We start from the raw sequence: 21259 nt of genomic DNA, 5'->3' as shown, positions 1-21259 counted from the left end.
CCAGCATAAATCAATCTGCAAATTGTGTGGAAACTGCCAACGCACTCGTTCCTTTTTAGCGCAGCCCCTACTTTCATCAAACTTTAATTCATGTGGAATCCCTGTCACGTTTGTCGGGGGCCGTTGTAGTGTGCTGCTCTTCTGCTGAATTTAAAATGGACTGCCACTGTTCCTTCACCTATTCGGTCTATATGCATTGGTCTAACATATCTTTGTTTACCGTCGGGTCCAATTTCAGGAATCCGAAGCACATCATCTCTGCGTTCTACTGTTTTGCCTCATTCACCTGGAGCAACAGAAGTCACAACTTCTACCCATGGAATTTTGTCTAACACTATCGCCTCCTTACTCTGTAAGATTTGGGCTGACCATTAAGGACGTTCGGCGCTCTTTTAACAAAAAGCTGTCCTTGTAACTTATATTTATTCTATACCGTTTCCGCTGCATCCTTTTAGGAGTTGAACCATGGTGGTTCGGATGGCTTGAGCTGAAAATAACCCCTCTCTATGCGTCCGTTGCCCAAACATTCACTTGCACCAGAGGTTAAGCTCTAAATAAGCTCATTCTGTTGTTTAAATTTTAAGAACTCCACAAAAATTCCGATGTGTCCTTCTGCTCATGCTTATCTGCGACACTACTGCTCTAAGTTATTCTCACCGAGCGTGAAAAAAACACAAGGGAGTGCACTAATTTATGTTTGCTTATTCTGTCAATAACGCTTCTGGCCGTCATACCTTTGCTACCCCACTTGAAGGACAATTACCTTATGATATCCTTCACTAGTTGGGTTTAAAACACCTTCGAATGCCTCCAAATTATCCTCTTCTTTTCTCTCTTATAGCACGATTGCTGTAAATCAGCGAAGACCACCGTATTTCTCAGCTCACGATCGTGATCCCCCGAAATTTCGCTTCTACATTGTTTAAGCCACAATGCTGCGTGGACTTTCCTTTCAAGAAGTATACAATCTGTAAAGGCTGTCATGTGAATCGGGATTTTCAATATATTCATTCACAGTTATCCAAATAAATCACTAACGCATGAAAAGGATCCTTTTTACTCCAACAACCGATATCATTAAACAGACATGAAGGTGCGGTGCACTTTCGTCTATCCTGGAACATCAGCGTGATGTCATTGTGGTTCCCAACCAAACTCAATTCTTCGTCGTTGTTCTGCCGCAAGACCTGCATACTTTCAGTGCTGTTTACACTAGCTACTCCAAACAGCTGTTGGTTGTTTACGCCTGCGGGAGCTAATCCAGTGGAATTCCTGGCCTCAACTTTCTGTCTATCGAGAAGCCTCTGGAGTCCTGCCAGAGCATAAGACCTGAAGTCTTCGCTTGATGGCCCGCTTATTTTCAGATTTTAGTATGCACCAGAGACGAATTCCTCTTGCTTTGCTCGGGTATGTTCCCGTAGGAATAGTCGCCTGGAGTCGTTCCCGAGACGACCTAAAAAGTGAACTGCCCTTTTTTGCGATCAACAAAATATGCATCCGGGCGCTATGCATGGAAAGTCATATTGGTCATTCTTGTATTCTGTGAGCACAGTGGAACGTGCGTTCCTCCGGGGGTTTTATCAGAGGCTACGTCTTGTGTCATCCCAACATCCTATATTTGGTCAAAATTCTACTGGCCTGCACAATCATCTGTAATTCCGTATTATCATCCCTGGTTCAATACTGTGTGGAATTCGTTTGTATGATTAAAGCATCGGAAACCGTTAACAAATCGAGGTCTGTATTTCAGAACTAGCCATCATTACCTGTCTTATGTGCCTGACAGCACCACCACTGTTGAGAAAGGAAGAAAGGTTTGAGGTATACTGTGAACACCGAGCTGAATGAGCTCGTTCTCGCTGTTGGCACATTTTCAGCTTTCTGGAAAAGCTACAAAGTCAGTCAGTGTGTTGAGGAATTGTTCGTCTCCTTAAGGAGCCAACGGACATAGTGTGGAATATACCGATAGTACTCGAACCCTGTCGGTGTTTCATAACCTGAGAGATGAAAACCGACTAACATCCCCCTATCAAGGTTATCCGTTTTTCGTAATTGCGAACATTCACCTCACAATACCTAAATTTTAAAACATCCTTTGAAACAGCTGTTCACTACTTTCGTCAGTGCCGATCATGAGCGCACAGAAATTCCAATACCTCATTTTACTTGCCGAGAGGCTGCAAAACTCGAGTGCAACAGATGCAAACTGAACGCGAAAAATTCGACTTACGTCATCCATTTTTGGAAGACGGCCTCACTGCGTCCTACTTTGTGGATTGAGTGAAAGTTTTATCCTCAGATTTCACCTTCTATCTGTCATTCCTATCTTCAACTCATCCATTTTACCAAGGGACAGGCTTTGGACCCATACATAACTTTCTTTATGCCACATAGTCACTGAATCGGCTTGTGATCTCTCCTAACTACATCTGACAGGGAAACAACGTTCTCAGTAACACGACAGAAACGAAATGAATCGTTAGAATATGATTTTTCCTACCTAGCCCTCAAGTACATTATTTCCTGAAACGGTACTCAACCGTGGATTTGTTGGTGGTGGTTGCGGGATTTGTAGAATCCATGTTCACATTTTGAACAGTCGTTCTCCTGTCCTGGCGCAATTATTCTGTTGAGTCCACACCAATNGGAGCTTATTGCAATGCAGACCGTTGGACTTACCGAGGTTTGAACTCAGACATGTGACATCCGAAGAAAGCGTGTTACCACTACTCCACCAATGCACGCGGAACATACCTGAATTCTCAGGCGATGTGACACATCCTTTTGACTCCACTTAGTGCTGCATCACCCCGTTTTTATAAGTCCACATATGAACCCTTTCAAATGAAATAAGCCAACTGGACGCGCACGTCTCAAGGTTCTCTTATTTACTGTTTGATTTTGTCATGAATTTCCATCTCCGAATATTAGACGAGTCCAGACGATCCATTAAATGCCTTGATTGTGTCGACCCCTTGACCCAGCTGTCAGGACATCCCATTCAGGTAGTGCCACGATGAATTGAAGCCTTGTGGACAATTTTTGATTGGTTGCTGGCGGAGCGGGACACGAGCCCAGTGCTTCCCTCTTTTGGTGTGAACTCACCAGAATAATTGCATGAGGACAAGGGGACAACTGCTCAAGTGGGAGCGATGTGACCGTGAACCATGGAGTTCCTGCCTGGAATAACAAATTGTCATCAATCTATCACATGAATGGCACACGAAACTAAAAATAACCTGGCGGAATAATACAATGGTAACTATCTTCCTCCACTTCCAGCTACCTGCATACCACCGAATTTCCGTTCGACCATTGATTTCACGGGTGATAATTAGACAAAACTAGTTGTAATAATATGACAAACGTACCTCAACTACCTAAAACAATGATTACGTTGAAATCATTCTGCATTTCATACATTAGTTTATGTTGCACCTTTGTCAGACTTTCGCATTACGAACAGTTCCAAGACTTTGATTCATCAGTGATCACAAACACTCTGCAGGATTCGTGGCAGTGCCCGTCGCAGCGTCAACAAACGATCAGCGTGGTGGAATTATCCCAAATTACAGGGATCAGTGTAGGTAGCCACCCATATGTATAGAAGTTCCTGAAAAACCTCATTCTCGAATGATAGATGGAAAGTTGTCGGTTGTCCCAAGGTTTCATTCCAAAATCGCATACGAGGGTTCCGGAAGCTGATACCATTTAAAATTTCTGAAGATACGGTTAAACACAGTCATATTTTTGAGAAATACACTCATTTGCAAATCAATTTGGTTATCACGATAGACTCAACTGAATCTCTCGTTTATGATATTCTACAAATGAATGTGCTGCACACAGACAGCCTCATGTTTCAGCTGCCACGATATTCGAGAAATCGTAGTATATTTTCATGATGAAAACTACTCATAAGGTTGCTGAAAACTCATCGACAGCCCACGACCAGTTTCGCCCTTCTTGGGGACTGCGCCTAATTAATGAGCCCCAAGAAGGACGAAACCGATCGTGGGCTGTGGAAGAGTTTTCAGCAACCTTGTGAACAGTCAGATTTTACTTAATCGGTTAACCTCTATAAGGGTAGTCCCCACAGCCATTACAAATGGCCGATGGCACTGTGGCCTGGAAGAGTTTCAGCAACCTTGTGAACAGTCAGATTTTACTTAATCGGTTAACCTCTATAAGGGTAGTCCCCACAGCCATTACAAATGGCCGATGGCACTGTGGCCACTGAAAATTGTAGCGTATTGTTTGGCATGGGTACAACCAGACAAAATGGAACTTGGTGGGTCGCTGTTGTATCTTCCCACCACTAAGTCCTTCGCTGATTTAGGCTACTCAAAAACACCGCCTTTCCAACGTGACCCGTCTGGATCTGTATTTATCAGTTCACATCAACTTCTTACGGATGGATATGAATTCCTCTCTCATGCTTCCCGTCAGTCGACGGATCTTCCTGATGTTTGTATTTTTCAAACGCAGAGGACTTCGATACACTTGTTGGATGCAACTAGCCACTTTTATTTTGTAATGCACGCCTAGGTAACTTCCACTATGCGATACCGTACAGAATTTTTGAGAAACCGTGTACCACCCAACAAATTGTTTGCGAAATCTGAAACCGACCCAGTTTTGTTGCGGCAAATTTGATGCTTGAGACTAGTGCTCGAATGAGCAATAAAAGCAGGTGACTTTAGTAATGCGCTGTGTATGCTCAAAATGCCCTAAAATGGGATCTCAGAAACTTCACAGTAGTTAGGTTTTTCTCCAAATAGGTGAGACGGTTCCCGATTTTCATAAGTTTTGTCACGAAAACCTCATTCAGTCTGTACGATCAATTTGTAGTGAATCGTTAGGTCATCAAGACATTAAAGCTCATACTGACAAGTTTTAAATGATGTTTCATGTGCGGTACCACACGTCCATATCGCCGTTTGGTTCCCGTTGAACGCCCCAACTCACCTGTGAAATTTGAGTTTTACACAAGCGTTCTCAACATTCTTTAGATGCGCTTGTAAGAGTATACGAGATAATCTTCACTGGGTGATATTTCAATGTTTTGAACCCCTAGACACCTGCAAGAGATGTATGCAGATGCACCGTCCCGCTGAATCTCCATGGTGTTAGTCTTCCCTTGTCACCTGGGGCACAAAAGACGAGTAATCCATAGGATCACTGGCCACGTTGTACCTTCCACCATCACGGGACTGTGTAGCCACCCTTCCGCCACGTACATGACTGTACAGGTCACCGCCACTCGCTAGATCACGAGACTTGTATTTTTACCCACAAATCACGCTACAGAATCGTGACCAACTTGACTACACAGCTCACAGTCAAGCCCTAGATCCCAAGACTCGCATTCTTTCCCTCCACGCAAGGGTGACTCATCTGACATCAACTGTTTACCGACTGATAAGGTAGCAACAAGTCACTTGCTGACACCCACACACACGCAAACGTTCTTGTATATAGGATAATAGCACAGCACAGCAACACAACTCAACAGACTACGTCACCCGACTCGGAGCAGAGCCGCTCAGGCGCTTAACTCACGGATATTCAGGAATACCTGTGGCTGCTACAACAGCGAAGAAGACACGAAACCTGCATCCGGACTTGCAACAGGATTTATCAAACTGTACCTGCAAAACGATAAGTCCCTTGTTCGCATATATACCTGTTCTAATAACTTTACTCAACAGGCAGATATTGTTAGTGCGCCCCGTTTTCTCCTTCGTATAACTAATTTTCGGGTTCTAGTAGAGCGTTAACCATTGAAGATATATCACAACCGTTTGACCTGTGACAAAAGTGCTATCGTTTTAGGGCTAGGGTGTCGACCAAGCCGATCAACGGCGTGGGAAATTACGTCAACAATTAAGTGACATCAACCACGAAGTAATGAGAAGTATCGAGGGTCACAGCACAAATATCTAGTTCTGTGTGTGGCTCTTGGATGATGATAAGTGCAATAGTGCAACCAACCCTGAAGGATGAAATAACTGGCGGGACTAGTCGAGGGTTCACTCCCTTCTACCCAATTGAATATCACTCTCATTGGGAGTTATCTTCAGTGAAGTGTGTATAATAAAAGCAGAGTTATCGGTGTTTTGGTCACTGTACAAAGATATGAAAATATCATGATTCTGGCAGTGAGAGGGAGAGCATACCATGGTCAACTGTGAGATGAGATACGGCGCGCGACTTCATTTATGACGATCGGCCTGCATTTCGCGCAAGTGCTGTAGTTTATTCACAGCTTCTGTGTACTCGGCTTGTGCATTGTACCAGGAAGAGTAATAGGACTGCAAATAACTTAGCAGCTTGTTGTACTCATTCCAGGCTGAAAGTTGTTTCTTATTCCAAACAAAGTCACCGGTGCCATCCGCTCCACCGGTCTGCTCGAAAGTGACGTCTGCGGCGTTGACTGATGGTACTTCTTCGACGTACTTTGGAGGTTCTTTCCGTGGTAAAGTCTTCTGAGCTTTAATTACATCTTCAGATGGCTTGGATAAACGTGGTGGGACTAGCAATTCATCCAAATGCTTCAGCAAATGTTCCTCAAGCTCGTGCAATTTCTCTGTTGATTTCACGCGGTCGGCGGCAGCTTCAGATTTCTGGAAAAGCTATTGAATGGAAAAGACAAGTGAGCAAGACCAGGGTATTTTTAAATTAATGTATGACTAAGACGACAGAAACGCTGGTACATCTAAAACGCTTGGATGATCAGTACCTCCTGAATGTTAGTGAATAGGATATGAAAATATTCGCCTGGAAATCGTTAGTTCAACGGTTCGAATGTTACTCAGGCACTTATGAAGAGCGATCGCATGCGCCAGATACGGCCGTGAACGGATGCCAGCGCTAGCCTATATTGCCTGGCATTCGACGGAATAGATGTGGTCAGCAAACACTAAGTTACACTGGTCTCCCTTCGTACCTATTTCCAGAATTAGACAAATAACCCACATGGTCACGAAGCAGCGAGCAGCCAGCAATCAACACTAATGATACCATCAGAGAAAAAGTCAGTTCACTGCAGCTCTATCGCTAGCTTAGGGGGTGGTAACCTCTGAAATAACGAAGGACACCAAATATTAGTACGGTAAAGGATACACACAAAAATTGATGAGAATAGGGAGGCAGGCACATGGTAGTACACAATTTGAGTAGAACTGAAAGACTGCGACGAATGAACAGCAATGTATGCTCAGAAGGGTTTGTCCTAGCACAAACATTTCAGTACGATCACCTCACCCATAGACCGCTAACCTGAATGTCCACCAGCACAGAGGTCTTATGAAAACTCCGATGATCACAAATGGTCCAACATTCTTCAACACGTTAGTAAACGAATTGTTTATCAGAACGCTGGCAGTGATAAAACTGAGAACCAAGAATAACAACTGCTCATTTGATACTAACTATTCAAGTCACGTGTGGTTCACGATGAAGGTCCATTATGTGGAAATAAAGGTCTACTACTTGCAGTTCAAAAGAGTAATACAATGCGAATCAAAGCAGTCTTCAAACAGAGGTAAATTTATACACAAGATTCTACATCATTGTATTGATGAAAATGAAACGAACGGCGTACCAGAGACTGAAAACTACTGATGTAGTCCGAGAGGTCAGTGGCAAGCTTGAGGACGCTTTCTTTGCACGGACTAGCGTTTTGAAAGGTCGTGAGCTTATGACTGTCGTTACTCTTGTAGGCTCCTACTTGCTCCACATTTCGGGGGTTGAATTCCGTTTGCTGCTCACTGAGTCGCTTGGTTGGTCTCATCCGGGTCTTGCCTGGGTCAGGCGGTTTTTGACCCGGCTTACCTTTCAAACAAGATACCACAGTGACAAGACTGTCGAGATCCAACGGACAGTCTGGTGCCGCCAGATCGGCTGGAACCGGATCTGAAATGGATATACAAACAGGCTAATGAGTCTACCGTATGAAGTCATATGGCTTTAAAGTTATTTGTGTGCATGGACACAGCTCACGAGTGAGAATGATACGGTTAAACGTGATGGGACAACAATAAATTAGTTTGCTATTTTAAAACACTTCAACGTTGAACGAGGAAAAGAGGCTGGACATTTGAACGTTTTCATACAAGAGCCGAAATCACGAGTAAAATCGATTTGAAGGAACTCGTACAGCTGAGCGCGTCAGCTCGTGTGGGCTATGAACGATGAAAATATCTGAAAGTGAATTCAGATGGACCATGCTTTAGCGCACTTTGCTCCGTGTTCAGTTCGCTGAGGTTAAATAGTAAGGGTTGGCTAATCCAGTGAACTGGTATGAAGCTTATAGCTACCCAACCGAACAAAAATAGTGAGCTTCAAGGTCAGTGAACCCGTGGTCGCATGCTTCATATTACAAGGATCTCTCACATGAAAAGAATTCCGTGGAGGCCAAAGGAATACTATTACAGCACTCAACGCAACCTATCATTGCAGGGGCGCGCAAATTATAGAGTTATATGTAGTAAGCGTACTAACCGCAGAATGAAACAGTCTCGGTTTTCTAAATTTCTGGGTTTATCAAGTGGTCAGTCTCCTTTTCAAATAAGACGTGAGTCGATGGTTCACACATCCTTTCAACCAAAAATGATGTAAGTAATTCCTGGCAGAGAACAGTTGAAAAATTAAGTCCCAGAAAGTGGGGGGGGGGGGGCGAAACGTCTATTCTCAAGAGCAAATGTAGCAAAGGGACAGGCCTACTGAGTGGAATCAGGTGAAACGTCACCCAAAACGGTCTGAAATACGGTAAACAGACAGAGAGAGCAGCCTTGAAACTTGCACGAATAAGAGGAAGACGTGTGAACGTTCGGATATCAATTACGCACTTCATCAGGCACTCACCGGGGAGCTGACAAATCTTCGTCGCGCATTTGCTCTGCAAGCGTTGCAACAAACGTGTCTCGTCAGGTAGGTTTGCCACAACTAAAACAGAGGCACCGTAGCTTCCTACGAGGGGACAGAGAAGCGGTTAGATATGGGTACTGGATGTAATAGAACAAATATTCTTCGGATCTCTCTTTTCAATTGACGGATGAGTTCTGCTAGTCAAACTTCCCTCAAGCATAAAAATGTTTGTTCATTTGTTTGTTTAAATAGGTTGTTTCAGCTGAGTTCGGTTCGAACTCGGGCGACTGGCAACGACCCAGTTGTCTCGAAGTCCAAATCTTCGTGCGACAGAAGACAAACGTCAGCACTGAGCCAAAATTAGCGGAGCTCTAGTCTATGGCACTTAAACTATGGAAATTACGAATTCAAGAGCAAGTGCAACAAAAACAAGAACAGGAAAGCCCCGCGGATCATCGATTCATCGGTTGTCGTCATATGAAGCGAACCATAAGGAGGTAGGAAAAAATTTTCCACTCCGGGTTCGAACAGAAAAGACAGCCTCATGGGAGTAGGGAAGCTAATGACACTGAAAAGTAAGGAAGATTTGACTAATCGAACCACACTACCTCCGTGTGGCTAAATCGTTCAGCTGTAGCACCCGTTCGGTGCCTAACTGCCATGCCACCCGAAGGTTACACGAGGGCCGGGATACTGCCAGGTTGCCAAGTCTAGACAGGAGACGTCGAGGGGTGGCTAAATACTTGTCAAACATCTGCATGAACCAGGTGCTTAGTGAGCGCCTGGCCTATACAGGAAGCAGGATGGCACATATCCGCTGAGTCATAGATATATATATAACCGTACTCACAGTAGCAACGGTGAAAAAAACATGTATCCGAGGTGGGCAGAGGGGAGACAGAGGAGACGAGACAGACTCAGTGGCCAGGAAGCTAACTTATTGGTCAGAGCGCCCGCGGTTCAAACCCAACCTCGGCATCTCAGTCGCTCTTGTCTAGGCTTGGGCAACTTAACATTATCTCAGTCCTTGTGCCTCAGTGTGTCTCTCGGTGTGACATGGGTAGAGTAGCAGAGCAGCAAAAGGATGTTACGGCTGAATGACTATTTTATAACCGCATGAAAAGTGTTCGAGCAGCGTGAATGCGTGTGTTCGCGCCGGAGTACCACTATGGATCAGATTTATATCCTGATCTGTCGTTACTGAATCAGTCCCGGTAGCTCTCAAATCACACCAATAAATCGACCTCCAGAATGATAGACAGGACGATTGGATAGGTTATTCACATGAGGCCGGTCCCAAGTCACAGAAGTATGCAATCCCAGAATTCCGGACAAAATGTGAGGGCGATGATCAACGACGAGTGTATGTAAGTTGTTCTTGAGTCTGCAAGAATACGGACCTTCGGATTGTCAGCATACAGTAGAGTACGGTGTGGGTGTACTAATGCTAGCGTCACCGTTGGATCGTGAAGCTCTTGCCGTTGTTAGTTGGAATTAAATCGCAAAACTACGTTTCAGGTCTGCACTGTGTGTTCATAGTCGATAGACCACTAATGTCTGCATGATCTACGTTCTTTGCTAATCCTTGAGGATTTTACGAGATGATACTTCGTTGTACGCTCAATCCAACAACAGTCAATCATTTATAATAAGACCCTACTTCGAAACTGAGCATTATACGCATGATTGTAAATCGTATTTCAATCTAAATTCCATCTTATGATTGAAGTTAGTCGAGATGCATCGTACAGCAGCTTTAATCTTCTTGGGAATGGAAATCTCCCCATGATCCCATCAAATCTGCACAAAAAAGAGAACTTCTCCAAGGTCACATATACCTTCTGTGTGACAGGTTGTCACTCGAGGAGCTAGGCGACACGCGACCACGAAAAAGGACTGCATGTTTGAACGGTGAGCAGCGCTATGCTATGTCCCATCACACTGCTGATCAGGCACTCGTGGCTGAACGCTTCAGTCTCCAGCCACTAGCCGGGAGGTCACTAGAAATTCGTGAGATGCACGCTGCTGATGAATCCGAACACGTTTCGTGGCCCCCTTACCATCATCCAACGCTCTGGCAGCTGGACGATTACCAGTTAATAGAGTTTAAGGGCGGTAACGAAATTCAACTCGTGTACACGTTGCAATTCTGAAACTAAATGTATCCTATTCCTCAGTCCACTGCTTTGGGAAGGTGCATGGCAGTCCACATATAGGACTGATATGATCTAACAAACCGAGAATGACCGCAGAATGGAGAATTTTGGTCACATATAACTGGACAAAAACCCAAGAAGTAATATAACCATAATTCAAACAAGCATAAGTGTGGCGAACTGAAACCTAAGTAGTGGTAGAAACAGCAGAGCTCGATTTATGTCTGGGTGACGCCAACAAGACAACACGGTTAATCAACGATAGACATAAAACTCGAAATGCTGAAGTGAAGCACAAATCAGCCTATCTAGCAACCATTACTCACCGAATCGACCGGCTCTACCAACACGATGCACGTAGATCTCATGTTCCCACGGTACTTCCAAACTGATCACAAGATTTACATTCTCTGCATCAATCCCCCTAGAAGTCTGAAAGGTAAAGTGATTTGGACGTCATTAAATATCCACAAGAAACAAATACTTCTCTCGATCGCTAAAGCAAAACAACCGGTACGTAATAAAAGCGAAAGAGAGCTTTCAAGGGTTGCCATAATCTTCATATTCCCTCCTCATATTGAATACAAACTAGCCTTTAAATATGTGTTGTATTTTGCATAAAAAGAGCGGGTGGAATGATAACACGAGTTTCCAACAGCACGTATTCCAGAAAGATATTCTACAACATGTGACATTGATCAAAATCATTAGAGAAGTGACATGATACTTATGCATATGTAAAATAGTCGTGCCGTTTTTTGTGCGATACAGCATTGCTTTCAAGTTCAGGTATGTTTCACTCAATTTAGAACTCCTATTCTTTAGTTCCACTAGAGAGAACTATGACTGTCCCTTACTACCGTGACTATCGTATAGTAACCTTTCAGGAGAAAACATTACCCAGGATGGTCAAAGATTGTTCGCTTCTTTGAAACAACCCGTCATAAAGGCAACTTCAGCACATCAGCGTCCCCGCTTGTAACAAATATTCTTCACCAGAGTAAGTGGGATACTGAGCACTAATCACACAAATATGAGTGTAACCATAAATGGCTGTCTCTGGGCTAGTGGGTATTTCATGCAGCCTGAAATCTAGCGATTTTTATGCCTGCACAACAAAACGAAGTTGGGGTTTACGGAGGAACCAATGGTGAAAATCGTGAACAGTTTTAGTCAGTAAGACCAAGTGAACAATATCATGAAAAAAAGACAAGTTGGAAGGGGAGTGCAGAATGGTGAAATGAACAGTTTTAGTCAGTAAGACCAAGTGAACAATATCATGAAAAAAAGACAAGTTGGAAGGGGAGTGCAGAATTATCACTCACAGATAGTGGATTTACACGCCAACCAGGATGTCTGCTACTTGTTCAAAAGGATTCAGTTGAGTTGTTCGTTAGCACCCATGTCACTCCATTTAGATACTGCTTTGGCAGGGAAGCCTAACTGCAAGGCAGTGGTAGCGGTCTCACTAGTCTAAACCTGGAGGACCAAGAGATTGTGTTAGCCAGACTTCTATCCATTAACCAAGCTGGCAGGGGAGGCTCTGCGAGTGCCACATGTGCACTTTCCCGTATAAAATATGTCTTTGGTAAGGAAATCTGCCTACACAAGGCACAAGTTCAAGAACAAACACACATCAGTTTTACCATGAGTTTCAAACAGTACACATAGCCGGGTACTCACCAAATCAGTGGAAACGAGAACACGACAATGGAAAGCTCTGAGACGGCTAAAGGCCCGAAACCGCTCCTCCTGATCCAGTGAGCTAGAAATGTAGCTCACGGGCCAGCCACGAGAATGCAGGGCATTGCACAGATCTTGGGCACTGCGAAAGATGGGGGAACAAGTCATTACAGGTTGATGAGCAAGCAGTGTTTGTTATGCTGATAACAGAAACATACCTGCTATGAAAATTAGAGAAGATGAGACACTGCTGAAATTCCACCGAACTAAGAAGCTTGCACAGGAACGCCACTTTGCACGAGAAGACAGAAGCTGGAGACCGATCGGCAGGCTCGATCAGACAGAAGAATTGCCGTACACCTGAGGAATAAGGAACGGGACACGATCAGAGTTCACCATACACAGTTGAGAAGATGCGATAGAACTGTGATCGCTGGAGTCAACNCACGGTTAATCAACGATAGACATAAAACTCGAAATGCTGAAGTGAAGCACAAATCAGCCTATCTAGCAACCATTACTCACCGAATCGACCGGCTCTACCAACACGATGCACGTAGATCTCATGTTCCCACGGTACTTCCAAACTGATCACAAGATTTACATTCTCTGCATCAATCCCCCTAGAAGTCTGAAAGGTAAAGTGATTTGGACGTCATTAAATATCCACAAGAAACAAATACTTCTCTCGATCGCTAAAGCAAAACAACCGGTACGTAATAAAAGCGAAAGAGAGCTTTCAAGGGTTGCCATAATCTTCATATTCCCTCCTCATATTGAATACAAACTAGCCTTTAAATATGTGTTGTATTTTGCATAAAAAGAGCGGGTGGAATGATAACACGAGTTTCCAACAGCACGTATTCCAGAAAGATATTCTACAACATGTGACATTGATCAAAATCATTAGAGAAGTGACATGATACTTATGCATATGTAAAATAGTCGTGCCGTTTTTTGTGCGATACAGCATTGCTTTCAAGTTCAGGTATGTTTCACTCAATTTAGAACTCCTATTCTTTAGTTCCACTAGAGAGAACTATGACTGTCCCTTACTACCGTGACTATCGTATAGTAACCTTTCAGGAGAAAACATTACCCAGGATGGTCAAAGATTGTTCGCTTCTTTGAAACAACCCGTCATAAAGGCAACTTCAGCACATCAGCGTCCCCGCTTGTAACAAATATTCTTCACCAGAGTAAGTGGGATACTGAGCACTAATCACACAAATATGAGTGTAACCATAAATGGCTGTCTCTGGGCTAGTGGGTATTTCATGCAGCCTGAAATCTAGCGATTTTTATGCCTGCACAACAAAACGAAGTTGGGGTTTACGGAGGAACCAATGGTGAAAATCGTGAACAGTTTTAGTCAGTAAGACCAAGTGAACAATATCATGAAAAAAAGACAAGTTGGAAGGGGAGTGCAGAATTATCACATTGGGATAGTGGATTTACACGCCAACCAGGATGTCTGCTACTTGTTCAAAAGGATTCAGTTGAGTTGTTCGTTAGCACCCATGTCACTCCATTTAGATACTGCTTTGGCAGGGAAGCCTAACTGCAAGGCAGTGGTAGCGGTCTCACTAGTCTAAACCTGGAGGACCAAGAGATTGTGTTAGCCAGACTTCTATCCATTAACCAAGCTGGCAGGGGAGGCTCTGCGAGTGCCACATGTGCACTTTCCCGTATAAAATATGTCTTTGGTAAGGAAATCTGCCTACACAAGGCACAAGTTCAAGAACAAACACACATCAGTTTTACCATGAGTTTCAAACAGTACACATAGCCGGGTACTCACCAAATCAGTGGAAACGAGAACACGACAATGGAAAGCTCTGAGACGGCTAAAGGCCCGAAACCGCTCCTCCTGATCCAGTGAGCTAGAAATGTAGCTCACGGGCCAGCCACGAGAATGCAGGGCATTGCACAGATCTTGGGCACTGCGAAAGATGGGGGAACAAGTCATTACAGGTTGATGAGCAAGCAGTGTTTGTTATGCTGATAACAGAAACATACCTGCTATGAAAATTAGAGAAGATGAGACACTGCTGAAATTCCACCGAACTAAGAAGCTTGCACAGGAACGCCACTTTGCACGAGAAGACAGAAGCTGGAGACCGATCGGCAGGCTCGATCAGACAGAAGAATTGCCGTACACCTGAGGAATAAGGAACGGGACACGATCAGAGTTCACCATACACAGTTGAGAAGATGCGATAGAACTGTGATCGCTGGAGTCAACGGGAATATGAGATGGTTAGCTGTGAAAGAATCTGGTTCACTTACAAAACGATATTCACCAATGTGTCAAGAATGAACTCACCAACAAGGGCTGGGTCGTGTGATGTCAATCGAACCAATGCCGGATCGTTCATATAGCGTTGCAAGTGTTCTTCAGCCAGATAATCTGAATACGTAGCAGACAATGCAATCACTTGTTTGTTTTGGGGTAAGCTCCACCAAATGTAGTTCACATCCGCAGGAAACGCATTATTGGCACTCCCTCCGGTAATTGCTGCTTCTGCCCCACCGGCCAAGAGTAAATCTGCCTCGTCGAGCACAAGGTGGCGAACCTGATCCACTGGCATGTAGCTAGTTTCTATGAGATAGCGCACTCGTCCAGGTGTACCGATTGCGACGTGACAATGCTGAAGGCGTCGAAGGTCGTCAGCCAGTGGCAAACCTATGGTTGTTCAAGAAAAAGTTGATTTGGTTTTTGTGATTTATCTGATAGGGAAAAATAGGCTTATGTAGCTCACATGACACCGCAATCAAACACACCTCCAACGAACAACTGACACTTGAGTCCTGCGATGTGCGCTCCCAGACGTTGAAAGACAATCTGAGTCTGTAGGGCAATTTCCCGAGTTGGACATAAGACAAGGGCTTGTAATGTGGGACTTTGGGTATTGATTGATTCCAGCAATACGACCACAAAAACAACGGTCTTTCCAGTTCCGGATTTGGCCTACAAATGCAAAGGAAAACGCGATCCAGTATCAGTTCGTCCAAGAAAGAACAAACATTGTGATCTTCCAACCGAGAGCACTCAGCAGCGGACTTCTACGGACACACTATTTACAAACAAAAGATACTACTCAGAAATGTTGGTCGAAGGAGAACAAAAATTGGGATTAACCATCCATCAGCTACTTGATACCGCGGTAGGCCGAAATCACATGTCTCGTCTCGTCCAGATATGTTTCTATGGGTGGCTTCAGAAAGGTGTGAGTACGATTATAGTACAAAACCTGAAAGGATTCAAAGCACTTCATTGTCTTACGGGAGCAGCCTTTCTAACCTTGCGCAATCCACACGAAAGCAGGGAGGTAGTGCACTCGAGTTTTGGTCTTGTAAGACTTCACCAGTGGTATTTCTTCACCATCGTGCTGCGGGTGTAGTTCCGGATGTGTGGTATGCGTGGTGAGTGTTTGCACTACACCACCAGAGAACGACGGAAGCGACTAAATTACCAAATTTGCACAGGCGATTATGCCTGCACTTTTTGGGATGCGATTAGCTTGTCTTACGCCTCGAATGACGATACCGTAATCGTCTTGATTACATAGATTGGTTGATCAGCCTGTCAGGAACTCCCGGCCAGTTGGAGTCATGAGCGCATGTGACCTGTCGAAAGATCTGACCTGAACGCTTGTGAGTAGTTGTGGAATCTGTATCTGTATCGTTCTTGTGTGTTGTTAAATTGACAAGAACGTTTGAACTTTCAGCAGCGATTGGTCAGATTTGATAAACCAGGAGAGCCCAGGTTGCGGTAGTGATACGAGGCTGGTTGCGCATGTCAGAGGTATGAAACGCAAAGCCCGACAGAGGCAAGGATATGTAGTGCTGATGAACTCTGGTGAGTTCAGTCAGTTCAGTTCAGCAGTTTTCACCTATTTGGTGTGAAGCAACCAAAAAATTGCAGCAAAGTAGAAAGAGGACTGCGGCACGTTAATGTAGATTCTACAAATCCCGCAGCTGCTCACAACGAATCACAGACACACAATTGCCAATATTAGCTTCTTCATGCAACAGTTTTTGATGCGGTCTTTGTTTGAATATGACTGAGTATCATAAAAATTTTCTCACCTACAGCGGCTGAAACGAAGAGAAATTATGTACATAAGTTTGCTCCATCATACTGATGTAATCGTATGTAGTATCCCACCTTCAAGAGATCCAAAACTTTCCTCAATAGAGGTGTTTCGTCGTGGAAGGACGATCGATAAGAACCACATCGAATGTGTTGTGAAATGGCGAAAATCGGTCTGTATTAGGAGGCCTTTCAAACGATTTCGAGATGGCGGGATAAAATCAATGGTCACTACTCCGGATAGGTCCATGATTCACACACACTACAGAAACATGAAAAAGCTGTTTGATGGATGTCAGGCCCGATCATCGAAACCACCAGGTACTAGAGTTTCTTCAACCTGGTGAAACTTAACAGGAACTTATAAAAACGAGAAGCCACCACGAAAACACAGTTTCATACAACGAACCAAACGATCATGATCATTGGGGACCATGTTGTTATCATCCTATTCTTCCGAAGGTCAATTCTACCGATAAATATCTCAAAGAATGGTGCTGTGTGCATATTTAGGGCTAAAATTCCAACTAAACCAGATCAGGGTCGGTCAAGAATTTCATCGGCGTGAGAGTTGAGTGTACCAGCCGTACTCATGAAGTTAACTCTGAAGAGATAGCTTCCTGATGAATCCTGGACGAAATGGCCCAAGTGATTAAAGCGCGAATTTACTGACCGGAAAGTCCGTGGTTCGAAACCGACCACTGCATCTCGACTTCCCCTGTCTAGGCTTGAGCAATCTGGCTGTATCCCAGCCCTCGTGCAACCTTCGGGTGGCATGGCAGTTGGGCACCGGGTGCTACAGATGAACGACTGCGGAACCTATCGCGAGTTTCCACCTTGGAAAGCAAGCCAGCCATTCGAGAAATCAGAATCAAAGGTGTGAAACATGGCTCTCATACCCACCCCTGGCAAGACGAAACAAATGACTGAGGAAATAAGCTAGTATTTCCGAAGGTATTTCAACAAAGAGCGTTTCTCATCGTCAATAATCTACACCCAAGTTGTTCTGACAACCAGCCTTATGTTTAAAATCTTCCTGGATATTTCCAGATGTACAAAAATCTTGCGTGCAAGGGAGGCTGAAGTATTCTGAAAATTCATCATAGGTTTTCGAATTCTCTTGGGAGGTTAAAATGCTTAGTTTGAATAAAACGGAGTAAAATCCCCATTGGTATGGTAGCCTGATACCAAGACGGCTTTAGATTGCGCCGGACACGATTTCTCGGACTAGATTTTTTCAGTTGTGATTAAAAACCGATTGACTGGATCAAATACTTCGACATGTTAGTGGACTCGGCTTCACATGGCGATCAGTCTGATGTGTAAGACTTGACCACTACATGTTTTAGTCACACAACCCTTCGGTGCGAAACCTCTTCCTTCTACAGAAGAACGTACGGAAAAGGACCACTTTTCACAGTGGTGTTCCTCATAATGCAATATGATCCCTCAACAAACAGCCACTCTCCGGTGGAGGACAAATGGCTTAAACTCCCGTGTTGGTCCCTCTGGTTGGACTAATTTACACTTTTCGGCATTACGGAACCAAATATGGTTCCTAAACGCAAACGCAAATAGTTATCTGACATAAAAAACCTGCAAGACTGAGATTGAAGTGAAACCGAAATGAAGGCAACATAACAATCAGATTCGGTAGTGAGTTTCTGACAGTACAATCCATACTCGAGTTGTGGATAAGGCTGTCACAAAATTGACAATCGAAACAAAGATACTGACGCCGGAAGTTGGTGCACAATGGATGGATGTTGAAAGTAGGTTATGAAGACGGATCGAGATCTACAGGTAACCCGCATCGAATTCCGACCTAATCACCGGAGACAGCAACAACAGTGTTGACATTGGTGCTTCTCTACCGAACAACCATTAAGTACATCTGATGCTATGTAAAGCCTTAGAGTGGAAAAATGAGGGGGAAAGGAGTGTGTGAAGGAGAGGATCAAGTGCCGATTTAAATCAAGCATTCTGAGGAGCATGTACTTTGAAGCGCTCATTCAATCTGGAAAGAAACTAACAGCACGGACGTCACTGATATCGATCAACCGCCATTTCTTTCAGCACAGGTGGGGTCATGGGAACCTTGTCCGAAAAATTGTACCACACGAACAACACTCAAACTCCTGAAGATGTCGGCACCATGTGACGAGCAGATGCTGCACGCAAAACCGATGCATGACGAATGGAGTCATCAGTCCTAAGTGCTGGGCCTACAAGGAGAGAGTTATTAATGGAGTGGGAAGAGGGGGAAGAAAAAGTGTGTGAAGGAGAAAGAAGGGAGGCGTCAGCAGTAGCCTGTTTTCGCTTACCCGCCCTGCTGTATGCAGCAATGAAGGCGACCCGGCTGATGGCACCACGCGACGGCCGATGTCGCATGAGTTTATTTGTGTATGTGCAATTCATGGTTGTACGTGGGCTGGGATACTGCCAGGGCGCCCACACCTAGAAAGGAGGACGATTAAGGTCCTCAACCAAAGCCTTTGGCTCAAAAGCCTAACCGCAAGGCAGCGGTGTTTGGCGGGAAATGCAAATGCATTACCATTTCTACGGAACAAGTCGCCACATGTTCCAACCCCCAACCTGGAGGGCCAGGAGACTGTGTTCGTCAGACCTCTAACCATCGACCAACCTGGTGTGAGAGACTCTGTGAGTGTCGCGGGACACTCTTCAGTATAGCTCAATGGATCGCTGAGGTGCGCAAACCGTCACACCACGGTAAGGTCCAGTCTGTTCCTGACAAAACGCTTGGGTGCTGTCGGTGCTACTCGCCTTCCAGGGTGGGGACCGCGTGATCCTCACTGTGCCTGGTTGGAGACACTACAAGATATGGCTGCCAACCGATGTCAGTGGCGTTCTTGTTGTCAGTTTCTATCCCGATTGCCTGAGTGAATGTCTGGAGGTGTAGGCACCCATTCAATCTGGAAAGAAACTAACAGCACGGACGTCACTGATATCGATCAACCGCCATTTCTTTCAGCACAGGTGGGGTCATGGGAACCTTGTCCGAAAAATTGTACCACACGAACAACACTCAAACTCCTCGTAATCTGATTCTATCGAGTCATACGTTGTCCACCTCATGATTTCTGCCATCCCTGAGGAGACACGGAGAACAACATTAGTCTTGGTAGACGGTATTTCAACAGGTATAGAACATGGTCGAACTGTCGTGGTCGATGGTCCTGGATGTTTCTGCGATTGAATTACCTTCTGCAGGAGCAAATACCCGTTTTCTAATCGTCCGGTTACCAATCCGCTGAAGCCATCCAAAATCAGCAACGCTTTTAAGGCATTGGTGGTCAACAACCTGAAGACGCCTCACACCGTCTTTCCGCAGAGGCCACCTCTCACAACCAAAGTGCAACACTACCCTTATTGTAGCCTGGTACACGCGACCATTAAAACCCAGTGACATGACTTTTTGATTCCACAAGTGACGCAAATAAGTAAACGTGATTCGAGCCATTGAGGTCATTGTACTGAATTCACTAGACACACTTCCGTAATACAACTGCCGAGTTATGTAAAATGCTACACAACCTCCAGTGATTATTGAATTGTAATCGGTATGTTCACGTTCTGGAGCACGAAGATGCAAGGCGCATACCGAAAGATGATGTGACGGTGGTCAGTCTACTCAAAGATGAGGGCGATATCATTTGCGTAATCCAGATCGACAAGGCTCTCATCAGCCAAGATCTGAACAATGAGGCTTCGAACACCTTCCAGCATTAGCTTCATCATTTCATCAGTGACGAAGTTGAACGAGAATGGAGATAGTAGACATCCTTGTCGGACACCACGTTTTGTAGGGAAGGTTTTGGAAAGCTAACCCACCCAGAAGTATGTGAGTATAGGGATCGGATTATGTTCACAAAATTCTGGGGCAAACCCTGACCGACTGATAGAATCAAACACAGCCTTGAAGTCAAATAACATCAAGATTGGGGGTCATTTGTAAATATGGTGTCGCGGTGACACTTGACGGGGTATGAAGATGTGGTCGAGGAAGCACATACCGACTTAATTAAAGGCCATCAGATAGGTCTAGCCCTCATCAAAGCAAATAAAGATAACAAGTTGAGGATAGGGTAGGGAGTGAACTGAAATCTACAGTCCATCAAGTTATGACCGATGGACTATTCAATGCCTCAACAACGATCAAGTGATTAATTGATTAATTCGAGACGTAAATCGCTGAAACAGCGCGGAAACTGGGCACTACTATGAATTTCTATGGTAAATAGCGATTAAACATGCAAACGGAAATGTACTGTTACCACGGTTTTCGGTGCACGTCATTACTCGATGTAAGAGCTTCCCAGGATGGTCGTTGGTTTGCTCGTTGAGTTAGACAAACTCAACGACCATCTACCTACTCAGGAACAGTTACGTGGATAGCAACGACGGTAGCGAAGCAGACAGACAGACCCATTGA

The 21259-nt window shown here is 44.5% G+C and overlaps 3 protein-coding genes across 3 annotated transcripts in view; 1 reads left to right on the top strand and 2 right to left on the bottom strand.

Annotated features, from left to right (window-relative positions):
- The window catches only part of T265_07638 (hypothetical protein), a gene marked incomplete at both ends in the record, with an annotated part of 12155 nt that extends 1131 nt beyond the window's left edge, over window positions 1-11024 (top strand). The window contains 4 exons of the mRNA XM_009173211.1: window positions 3448-3583; window positions 6512-6655; window positions 8861-8934; window positions 10724-11024. Of these exons, the coding sequence (XP_009171475.1) occupies window positions 3448-3583; window positions 6512-6655; window positions 8861-8934; window positions 10724-11024 (655 nt within the window). The remainder of the gene's footprint in view (window positions 1-3447; window positions 3584-6511; window positions 6656-8860; window positions 8935-10723) is intronic.
- Window positions 6115-7980, bottom strand: T265_07640 (hypothetical protein; the record flags this gene model as incomplete). The annotated part of the gene is made up of 2 exons (XM_009173213.1): window positions 6115-6635; window positions 7607-7980. 2 exons carry the CDS (start codon window positions 7793-7795, stop codon window positions 6216-6218), a joined length of 609 nt encoding a protein of 202 aa, XP_009171477.1.
- T265_07639 (hypothetical protein) overlaps window positions 8724-21259 on the bottom strand; it is a gene marked incomplete at both ends in the record, with an annotated part of 46388 nt that continues 33852 nt past the window's right edge. The window contains 7 exons of the mRNA XM_009173212.1: window positions 8724-8762; window positions 8849-8973; window positions 13236-13341; window positions 14512-14653; window positions 14730-14871; window positions 15037-15396; window positions 15495-15681. Coding sequence (XP_009171476.1) covers window positions 8724-8762; window positions 8849-8973; window positions 13236-13341; window positions 14512-14653; window positions 14730-14871; window positions 15037-15396; window positions 15495-15681 — 1101 coding nt within the window. The remainder of the gene's footprint in view (window positions 8763-8848; window positions 8974-13235; window positions 13342-14511; window positions 14654-14729; window positions 14872-15036; window positions 15397-15494; window positions 15682-21259) is intronic.

The sequence above is a fragment of the Opisthorchis viverrini genome (assembly GCF_000715545.1).
Source record: "Opisthorchis viverrini unplaced genomic scaffold opera_v5_189, whole genome shotgun sequence".
Classification (NCBI taxonomy): domain Eukaryota; kingdom Metazoa; phylum Platyhelminthes; class Trematoda; order Opisthorchiida; family Opisthorchiidae; genus Opisthorchis; species Opisthorchis viverrini.
This window is presented reverse-complemented; position numbering and strand designations above follow the sequence as displayed.